Genomic DNA, 11031 nt, shown 5'->3' with positions numbered 1-11031 from the left:
TTGTATAGCTAAAATCCCACATTGAACACTTATTTGATACTCTAGTAAGGCTGGGATCTAATCTTGAGGTATGGAGGATTTACACTAATAAGGATTATCCTTTAAACAGTCAGAGAAGAACCATATCCGTGCATGCTGTACATACACATTAGTTTTTGCAGCTATGGGGTACCGGTTTGGATTATTAGTAAATGTGACATGTATTAAATCTAAGCCACCATTGTGCACTATGTTCTATCAAAACAATGGAAATGCTAGGAATTATTTATTTTATAAATCACAAAGTTTATAAACATACAAATAAACCAAATATATTATATTTATATATCTGTCTTTTCCTTGTGGTTTTAGCACTAAAAAGCATTTTCTGCTTAGATCTATGTGAGTTGAGGAAACAAATCAGTTAATGTTATCGTCACCAGTACCCCCACTGTAAAAATGTATACTTTTGACTTTCAAAACTCTCCAGTGAAAGCTACCAAATTAGAAATGAGATACTTCATACAAAACTAAGGCAGAAAGACTGTGAAGCATGGATTTGAAACTGTACAATTTTTAAGGCATTTGAAACACTTTTGTTTTAGAGATGGTCCAAACTCAAAATCTGAACAGTTTAAGACAGAGGAAGTTTAGATCCAACCCTCAATCCCGATTCAAGGAAGCACCTAAGTACATGCTTGACTTCAAGCACATGCTTAAGTCTCATTGAGGTCAATGGAACCTAAGTATGTGACTAAGTGCTTCGCTGAATCAGGACCTTTTTGTCTATCTGGCCTCTATTCTTATACTGAGACAAGAGAAATCACTGCCCTAAACAAATATCCCTGCAAAGTCTTGGGAAGTTTGGGTTCAGATACAAATCCACACTTGGAGACTATGATCCATCTCTACTCTGTTCAAAGTTTAGCTATTTACTTTACAGTCCAATCTCCATATTGAGAACTTATGGTTCAGTACAAGGGTTGTCCCCTCTTGTATATTATTTAGTGTTCTAACACTCTTCAAATCACTTCAGTCTAAACAGAGGAGTCCATCTGTTCATGTGAGTAGCTGTAATTGCAATTAATGTTAATGGCAGTTACAAACACATTTGAATATTTCCAAGCAGAAATGAAACAACTCTAACGCTTATGAACCTTTTATAAAAGAGGTGTTTCATAACTTTGCATTGAAAGCACTAGATCAATTCTCCTATTGCTTACACCAGTGGAGTTACCCAGGTATAAAGCTGGTGTAAGTGAAAGGAGATTCTGGTCCTGAAACTGCTTAGAGTACTTGCTTCTCCAATCACTACCCAAAACTTAATAAATGGATGGGAAATATATCCTGCCTTTTTAGCAGAATTCTAAAAAAAGGATTGCAAATATATGTGAATGTATTTCATAACATTTTCAGCTATCTACATTAAGAAATTATAACACTATTAATAGTGATGGGCAACTCAGTGGATATTAGAGATGAGGATCCATAAATAGTGCAGGACAAACCTCAGAAACATCGGAGGTTTGATTCTGATGAGCAAACAGATGCCTGCATGAGAGGGGTGGAGATGCACATGGGAATATTCATATTATAAGTAATATAGCTGATTTGCAAATACTTTAAAAACAATCTCAGCAATTCAAATAAGCTGGATTCAAATAATTTGAAATCATAAGCGACTAGACTAAGTGACAACTCTCTAAAAAAACAGAGCTTTACAACTGTTAAGTTTTACAACCTTAGTTTTACTTAGGTATTAAATAATTAGAAGTAAATTGTAGCTGCTTGGATGTCTACGATAAAAATAAATCCTCTTATATGTTTACAATCAATCCCATGGATTTAATGTGGCAGCACAAACAAGCCGGTTTTGTGTACATCAATCCAAACTGGATTTTTCCTATTTTTTTTATAAAATGTGTGTATTTGATGTGATAGATGGTTGGAACTCTTTCCATATGCCAGACCCATCCATAATGAGCCAGATTTCACTCTCAGTCACATCAATATAAAGTGAGAGTAACTCCAGTGCATTTATACTGAGAAGAATCTGGCCCATTGTCTCATCCCAGGAACAAAACAGTTCATGATCTGAAGGGACTTTGAAGATAGAAAGATTTATAAATGACATAAATTTCCCCAGAGGCTACATCTCCCTTGCTGGATATAATTGATGCTCATTTACACAAAAATTCTTATGGTCCAGCTAAATCTTAAAAGTATAGAATCTCAATTTGCTCTCACTTACATAAGTATCTATGAGGAATAACTCCACCAACGTCAAAGGAGGTATCCTGGTACAAAACTAGCATAGGGGAGAGGATCATCCAGCCTACAGCGTCCCTGAGTAGTATTTTAATGAAGAAACCATTTTATCTGATTCTACTGCATCATCTTAGTTTACAGAATTGCAGTAAATTTCTCCATATGGTCATCCTGCTTACCATTACCTACTTTGTTTTCATGACTTCTGAATGTATATGACGAAAGCAAACACCGAAAATAACAATAAAATCATTCAGAAGATGTTTGTTTCTAATGGTCACCACCTGGGGTGAGTTCTCATCCAGTGTCCTTTTACATGCAAAGTACTGTAATTAGTAGGACCTTTACAGGATATTAAAAATGTAATAGAATATTTAGCACTAGTCTTGTCATCACGGCAATGCTTCCAAGCAGAGATGATAAGGAAAGACTGGCAAGGTATTTTTTTTAATGTACAGTTTAAAGAAAAAATATTGCTTCACTTTGTAAGTTTCAGTTCCATACTACCCCAGCTTCAGCTCAGTTCTCGGACCCTTTAATCAGGCTGCATTAACAGGCTGGATGGTGCTGGGGAGTGAAGGTCACTTTCCAACATGGCAATGGGGCTGCTGCTCCGCTGAAGCTGATGAGGGCTCCTCTCTGCTTCACCAAGCTGAGGCTTCCTACCATTGAGAAAATGTTGCCGGCAGCCTTGCTGTCTCTCCTCTTCTGCTACCATCTGTGCTGCTTTGTTGTTTGTTGCAGGCTGAGGCTGTGCATATGCTGGACGAAATGGATAAATATTACTCAGAGCCATCTGAGAACAGGGATAGCAACTAGCAAGAAAATTCAGAACAGAAGAGAACAGCAACCATACTGACTCAGACCACTAGTCCATCTAGCCCAGTATCCTTTCTTCAACAGTATCAGAGCTTCAGAGGGAGTGTACAGAACAGGGCAATTTTTGAGAGATCCAGCCCTGTCTTCCTCTCCCAGCTTCTGCCAGTCAGAGGTTTAGGGTTGCCCTAAACATGGGGTTACTTACATCCCTGACCATCCTGGCTAATAGCCATTGATGTATCTATCCTCCATAAACTTATCGAGCTCTTTTTTGAACCCAGTTATACTTTTGGACTCCACATCCCATGGCAATGGGTTCCACAGGTTAATTGCGCATTTTGTGAAATAGTATTTCCTCTTGTCTGTATTAAACCTGCTGCTTATTAATTTCATTGGGTATCTCCTGGTTTGTTTGTTTTTTGTATCATGGGAAAGGATAAACAACTATTTTCTATTCACTTTTTTACACACCATTCATGATTTTATAGACGTCTATCATATCCCCTTTAATGGTTTCTTTTCTAAGCTGAACAGCCCTAATCATTTTAGTCTCTCCTTTTATGGAAGCTGTTCCTTACCCTTGATCATCTTTGTTGAACCTTTTCCAGTTCCATTATATCCTTTTTGAGATAGGGCAACCAGAACTGGACACAGTATTCAAGGTGTGGGCACACCATCGAATTATATAGTGGCATTCTGACACTTTCTATTTTATTATCTATCCCTATTCCAATAGTTCCTAACATTCTGTTAGCGTTTTTGACTGCTGCTGCACACTGAGCTGAAGTTTTCAGAACTATCCACAATGATTCCAAGAGCTCTTTCTTGAGTGCTAGCAGCTTATTTAGAACCCATCATTAGTTGGGATTAGATTTTCCCAATGTGCATTACTTTGCACTTATCAATGCTGAGTTTCATCTGCCATTTTGTTGTCCAGTCACTCAATTTTGTCAGATCACTTTGTAACTCTTCACAGTCTGCTTGGGACTTAACTATCCTGAATAACTCATGGGAACCTTGAGAGGGAGTGGATGTGAAACAAACAAAACTGGAAATGTATCATTACGAATAAAACCCTGTGGTAAAAGAACATTAAAGGTTCCAGAGGAAAGCATTCAGAAGTGAGGAAAAAGCTTGAGATTTTAAGAAACAATTTTTCAAAGACTTATAACTTGGCCAGACTCCTGCTATAAAGCATTGAAATATGAGCACTTCAAGGAAATGGTGTAAGAATTCATTTTCACATGAGCAAAACAACACACAATCTTAAGGCAGACAGCTGCCATGGAGAATTTCAGCCCAAATAGTTAAAGTTGGACAAAGTTATAAGCAGCCGAGAACAGGGTCTTATAATGGAAAGTGTCAGGCATCCTTGTCTATAGGCGATACTACTAGCCTATAATAATGGATGGTACTACTCTGTTCCCATCTTGTAGGCTGATCAGATGTCCCGATTTTAGAGAGACAGTCCCAGTATTTGGGGCTTTGTCTTACATAGACACCTTTGACCCCCCCACACACTCCTTGTCCTGATTTTTCACATCTGCTATCTGGTCACCCTGCCATAGAGAGTCCTTCATCTACGCTTATCAAAGCAACTTAAAAAGTTGGATAAGCATTTAAGTATTATTCTCATTTATAGATAGAGAAACTGAGTTAGAGAAATCAAAGGGTAAATTCACCTTGTCCATGCGCAGCCTGAATAAATAAGCTTTGTACAATTAATTGAAGAAGGATTAAGGGTGGAATTCACCACCCATCGGTGCATTATGTAGGGCAGCTCTGCAGTCCTTCTTCAGCCAATACTCCAACAAAGGATCTGAACGTGGGGCTGTCAGCTCTGCAAGCATCTTCCTTACGTGTTTGTGGCCACAATATGCATATAGCCTTGGGCCCCCTTCACCATGACACTGCTCCTCCTCCATCCCACCCCCAGTTGACCCACTTCCACAATAGCCATGTGGAAGCCCATCTCCACTTCACTCTCAATATGACTGCTCAACGACTAACCTTTCACACACAGAAGCATGGCAGTTTAACTGGACTGGGGGTGTCTGCTATCCCTGTTAGCATAGGGGTGAACTTTACCCTAAATAAATTGATCAAGGGCTCTCATCAAATAGGAGGCCATGTTGGGAACAGAACCCTGGTGCCATAGTTCCCAGTCTCCTGTTCTACCACTAGAATCCCCACCTCTCACAACATTCGTGCTTTGGAAAATCGGAGGATTTAAAAATGCTAGTCCGGTCAGGCTCTTTGGAAAATCTCTCTCGGTGTCTATCTGCATTTTTAGGTGTCTAAATACCTTTGCAAATCTGGCCCTGTGTGTTTATAAATTGTTGCAGAGAGAATTTGGTTCCCTGATAACTGCTGTAGACATGAGTTAAATATGAGCACTGAGAGGACTGGTTCAGTACATGGAGCCTTTCCTCCATCAGTTGCCAGTTCAAATCCAGCCCTGGTCAGCTGTCAATGAATCCAGCTGACAGCTGAAAGGCAGCATGCTCTAAATGAAAAAGCACAAGCGTCAGGAACTCCTGGGTTCCATGCCAGGACTGCCGCTGATTTAGTGTATCTTTTCCAAGGTCAGACTTCCCCCATCTGTACAACGCAGATAACGCCTGGTTGCTTGCATTACAGGGGTGTTGCGAGGAGGCTTCAAAAGTTAATGTTTGTACAGTGCTTTGAACATGGAAGTGCTAAATAAATACAAACACAGTGCTATTATTCTCAGAATCTGATGGCTGGTTATTCGGATGTCTGCGCGAAAGTACTGGTCTCTGCCCAGCTCCTAATGGATAATGTGTGCACACATCACAAAATCATCAGCACTGGCACTAAACAGACCACGTGATGTGTGTCAGCAGGGGTCAAGGACTGAATGGGCATTATGCAGTGAGGTAAGTGATGCTTACTAGTGCCAAGTGGCCTTAAACTGGCCCCGGATTCCCATGGGGGACCCCACTGTAAGTTGTCTCCTAGACCAGCTACCCCCTGCTCCTGATGTAAGGGGCAGGAGGGAGCATGTCAAGGATGGGCTAAGGTCATAGGGGCATGGCAGAGCTGAGCTCCACCTATGGCTGATACTCTATTGGTGTTAAGGACTTTGTGCCAGGGCTATGCCCTGAAATCAAGACACCTCTACCAGCTCCCTGGCACCTGCTGCCCTCCAATATGGTGGAGAATCAGGGCCAGGGAATGCAAATGGACATTAAGAATTCAATATTCAGTGCAGCTTTCGACTCCTTAATCTAAATGTAAATGTCATTAATTCCAGCTGAATAACACAAAGTCATTGGGAGAGACTCAGTGACATAAACAAAGAAATACAGCTTTTGTGAAAAAAAGAACAAAGTTCTCAGTGTGTTTATGAGTAAAATTATCACATCTGCTCAGGCTCACTACCCACTAGAGGAGCAGTATTTTTGGCTCAAGGAGCACATCTAGGCTCCTTACTTCCTCATTATTCTCCTGGCAGAACTGACTACTGCATTTCAGGATGTGGCTCACTTATGCCTTGTCTTTGAATTGCCGCTATAGGCTGGAACTGTTTACACTGTAACTAGCAATTTACCTCTATCTCAAGCAAGAAGATCCTTCTTAAACATCAACAAACGAGATCTCTGCAAGATGAAGACTGCACTTGTACATCAGTACCCCAAGCTGTCTGTGAAGCTGTCGGATTGTAATGCTGCCTCCTCGCTAAGGGGCCAGGAATGACCTCTTTTGTGCATACTGTTGTACTGTAACTCTGAGGGACTGCTGTATACAAGGACACACTCTGCTGCGAAAGCTGTTAGATTTTTTCCAAGTAAAGCTGCTGCCAAAGATTAAAGAAAACCCTACTCACCGGACTCTGAAGAGCACGAGTGACCGCGATCTGACGTCTCACAGTCCCTTAGATCGACAGCTCTGCGTTCCCTGTGACCGTTTCGTGCCATCACAACAATGAACTGGAAAACATATACAAATCTAGTAGACAGTCTATTGTTCTTTGCAGAGTAACATACAGTGAGCCACACTCATAAGGGGAGGGATCGCTCAGTGGTTTGAGCCTTGGCCTGCTAAACCCAGGGTTGTGAGTTCAATCTTTGAGGGGGCCCTTTAGGGGATCTGGGGCAAAAACTGGGGATTGGTCCTGCTTTGAGCAGGGGGGTTGGACTAGATGACCTCGTGAGGCCCCTTCCAACCCTGAGAGTCTGTGATTCTAAACAGTAGCCATTGTGCTGCACGGGCAGCATGCTTAGCCCACAGGGTGGAGCAAAGGGCCTAATGTCCTCCAGCACCAGTCCCTTCTCTCCAGCTAATTAGGTTGCTGAACTGAAAGCACACCTGTTAAGTCTCCCAATTTCCCTGGAAGTGTCTGCTCCTAGGTTCCTGAGCACATTTTCAATGAGCCTTTTGGGAACCTAGGAGAAGGCATCTGAAATCAGCCCACAGGCTCTGCCCTGTCCCAGGGACTTGGGGCCTAACTCCCCTTGATTTCCAAGCAAGGCACCTCAGCACTTTTGTAAATCTCCAGATGTCTATCTGCAACTTTACGCATCTACATACCTGTAAAAATCTGCCCCCTACTCTTCCTTTCTCTTTGGGGAGTGAGTCACCAGCTGCTCAGCAGCACAGAGAGCCAGGTCTGCAGGCAATGGCCACTAGGCAGCAGCTCAGAACAGGAGAGAGATTAAATCCTCCAGAGCGGGTGAGGAAGAAAGCATGATTGTGACTCCTAGTTCCTAGCACATACTCCATGGGCATAAGGAAGAAGGAGACCTTGCCCCTTCTGGAGGTTAGGAGACAAGAGTAATTCTGTCCCAAGGGAGATGGGGAAATTCAACAGAGCAGTGTGAGGGAAGAACCAGAAAGAACAGAGTGAAAAGGAGTGGGAGACAGAGATAAAGGGGAATGGAGAAACTGGCCGTGAGGGATAGCTAAAAAGAGGGGAGGGAAATGGAAGAGGGATGTTCACAGATGAGAGCCAGAGGGAAGGTAAGGAGAGAGAAATTGGAGCAATATTTGATGTTGGCCTGGGGGGCATTGATTCACATGCAAAAAATCTCCAGACCTACAGCTGTAACAGGCATCCGGTGGACTCTGCATTATGTTGCAGATATTTGAAAAGCTGCTTCAAAGTAGAGCTAAACTTGCTGGATTACAGGTCTCAGAATAAACTAAACCCAGAATAGGCTCGTCCAACAGTTTGCCAAGGATCCCACACCTCTTGAGTGAACCTGGCTTGGTTTATGAGATTGCCTACAAAAAAACCTCTGCAAAATAAACAGCTTAATGTGGGTTTGACAAAAACATGGTGAAAACTGACAGTTTCAATTGAGTTTGTGTTTATTTGAATCTGAAAGTCTATATGAAACTCAAGGTTGTGAACTCCCTTAGTGTGAAAGTGAAGGAATTGTTGGCATAAACCCCACATGCAGCAAACTGCCATGTTTTGCACAACGCTAGTTGCAACCATTCTCCCTCAGCTGGAAGGATGGCGGCAGAGAGAGGACATTGGCATAGGGTGCAGGAGTAACTGAACCATTTTACCCAAGCAGTTCCAGTAACTGACGCCATGGCAATTGATTGCAGCTGGTGGGAAACGTTAGACCCCTTACATGCATGTGGGCTCCACATCAACTCAACATATTTCACAGCTGGGGGTGTGCGGGTGGGCCCAAATAGGGACAAGGCATGGAAGCTGCCTTGCACCTGGCCCAGAGATCAGAGAGCAGATTCCATTCCCCCAAATCCTCTTTTAGCTATACAAACACTGCTTACTGGGACCATTTACCAGGAAAGGGGTGAATTTCATTAACAGTTTACAGCTCCAGGTAGCATCAGTAGCATTATTTATTACATGTATTCTCATAGCATATGATCCACCCACTATTTAAGTAAGTCATTATTAAATAATATTATTAACCATTTACACTTTGGTAGCACCCAAAGACCCTAACCAGGATTGGTGCCCTATTGTGCTGGGAGCAATAAAGGCACAGCTGAAGAGACAGTCTCTGCCCCAGAAAGTAACTGAATTTTCTTTTTAAATAAAACCCACAAAGCTTATAATTCCGAGTGAATAGTAGGAGTGGATTACTGTCCAATGCTTTTCTTGGCAATAATGCTGTTCCCATGCCAAGTATGTGTGAAGATGCCATGGTACTTAATCCTCATGGCTACATCATCATTGAGCAAATTAAATGCATGATGCAAAAGTAATCTACTACTTCTAAGAGAAAGTAATAGTAGTGGGGCAGTGTGATTACTTGCTGAGCCAGTAACAAGTCATTTGAAATTAATTACTTTATTAAATATATTTTTACAACCCCCAGTAGAAGAACGTAGGTGGTGAAATTCATCACTAGAATGTATATTAGGCAGGTCGGATTTGTTTCTGTTGACTCAGTTCATTGTTTAGCTGTTTAATTACCCCCATACTCAATGCAAACGTCATCATCAGTTGATATTAGCTGCAGGGACAGATGCTGGTGAGGGCTGTGCTGATCAGCCGGAGGCCACCAAATACACAGGCTTTTCTCAGTCCAAGCCAACAGGCTTTTCTCGATTCCAACAAATGTTTCTGATTTCCCAAACATCAGCTACTTTGCAAACTGTGTTTTTCTTCTCTGCCCATGAACAAGTGCCAGCATGGCTCAGATTCATTGCATTTGCTATCTGATACCTGCAGGAACAAAGTGCCGACTGGCTCAGCAACTGAAACGCTGGTAATAAAAGGTCCACAGCAGCACGAGGCCTCACCAGCTAAAGAATTATTTCACGCTGCAACCATGGTCAAGTCAATTCAACATGCCTTGCATATGTTTAACCGCACGTTTCAGTGGCCACCCACTTGCAAACACAGCCTTCAGTCCAGTCCATTTGCAAAATGTCATTTTACTGTTGCTTAAAACAATCTTCAGAGCAGATACATGTTACATGCTATTTAAAATCTTCCAGCCCCTCACAGGTATTAATTTACAAACAAACCTGGCAAGGCCTGTAAATGGAATCGCTCTGGACTTGGAGACTTGGTGCAATAGTTTCAAGATAGGAACTTTTTATTCAAGATCAAATCTAGAATTAAACCTAATATCTCAATTATTTAAAAAACAAAACAAAAAACATTTAGGGCCTGAGCCTCTTTTACACTAAGGCCTGGTCTATACGCAGTTTTTGTAATGGTATAACTATGTAGGTAAGGGATGTGAGGTTTTTTTTAACTGAAATAGTTATACTGATACAACTTGTAATGTGGACACAGTTATACTGCAATACAGCTACCTTACATTGGTCTAGCTTATTGCCTTTCCCATACAAGAATAAATTATTCCACTATATGAGTGCTGAATCCACACTGCAGAGAGGTGGGAGACAGGGGGGCAATGTACTGCTTTAATTATACTGGAAAGCTGTATAACTTGTGTGTGTAGATAAGGCTTTAGGCCACTTTACACTACCCTGGCAGTGAAAAGCTGTCTTAAAGCAAATGTCAGTGTATCCATATTTTCAAAGTGTGTAATTTAGGACCACTTTAAGGTTTGGTTACTGTGTCAGAGCAGTATAAAGTAGCCTTAGTGTAAATGAAAATCAAGCTCATAGTGACAGGTTTCAGAGTAGCAGCCGTGTTAGTCTGTATCCGCAAAAAGAAAAGGAGTACTTGTGGCACCTTAGAGACTAACAAATTTATTTGAACATAAGCTTTCGTGAGCTACAGCTCACTTCCAATGAAAGCTCACGAAAGCTTATGCTCAAATAAATTTGTTAGTCTCTAAGGTGCCGTAAGCCCATAATGTAGATTTTATGGGGCCAAATTATCTCTGTTACACTGGTGCAACCCCAGTGACTTCAACAGACTTGGACAAGTCTGACCACGAGGAGAATTTGACCCTCTGCATCAAGAAAAAATGGCTAAAAGAATATTTTATATTCGCTCACGCCTAAGCTGCCATAATAGATTGGATGTTTGTCTTTTCA

At 41.6% G+C, this 11031-nt stretch overlaps 1 protein-coding gene across 3 annotated transcripts in view; it reads right to left on the bottom strand.

Moving 5' to 3' along the window:
* Positions 1-252: 252 nt before the first annotated feature.
* Positions 253-11031, bottom strand: part of EGF (epidermal growth factor) — an 87677-nt gene continuing 76898 nt past the window's right edge. For all 3 annotated transcript variants that reach the window (XM_048846696.2, XM_048846697.2, XM_048846698.2), the window contains 2 exons: positions 6917-7019; positions 253-3009 (listed from right to left, as the gene is read on the bottom strand). In XM_048846696.2, the coding sequence (XP_048702653.2) occupies positions 2783-3009; positions 6917-7019 (330 nt within the window). In that variant the 3' untranslated portion in view covers positions 253-2782. The remainder of the gene's footprint in view (positions 3010-6916; positions 7020-11031) is intronic.

The sequence above is a fragment of the Caretta caretta genome, chromosome 4 (genome assembly GCF_965140235.1).
Source record: "Caretta caretta isolate rCarCar2 chromosome 4, rCarCar1.hap1, whole genome shotgun sequence".
NCBI classification, from domain to species: Eukaryota; Metazoa; Chordata; order Testudines; family Cheloniidae; genus Caretta; species Caretta caretta.
This window is presented reverse-complemented; position numbering and strand designations above follow the sequence as displayed.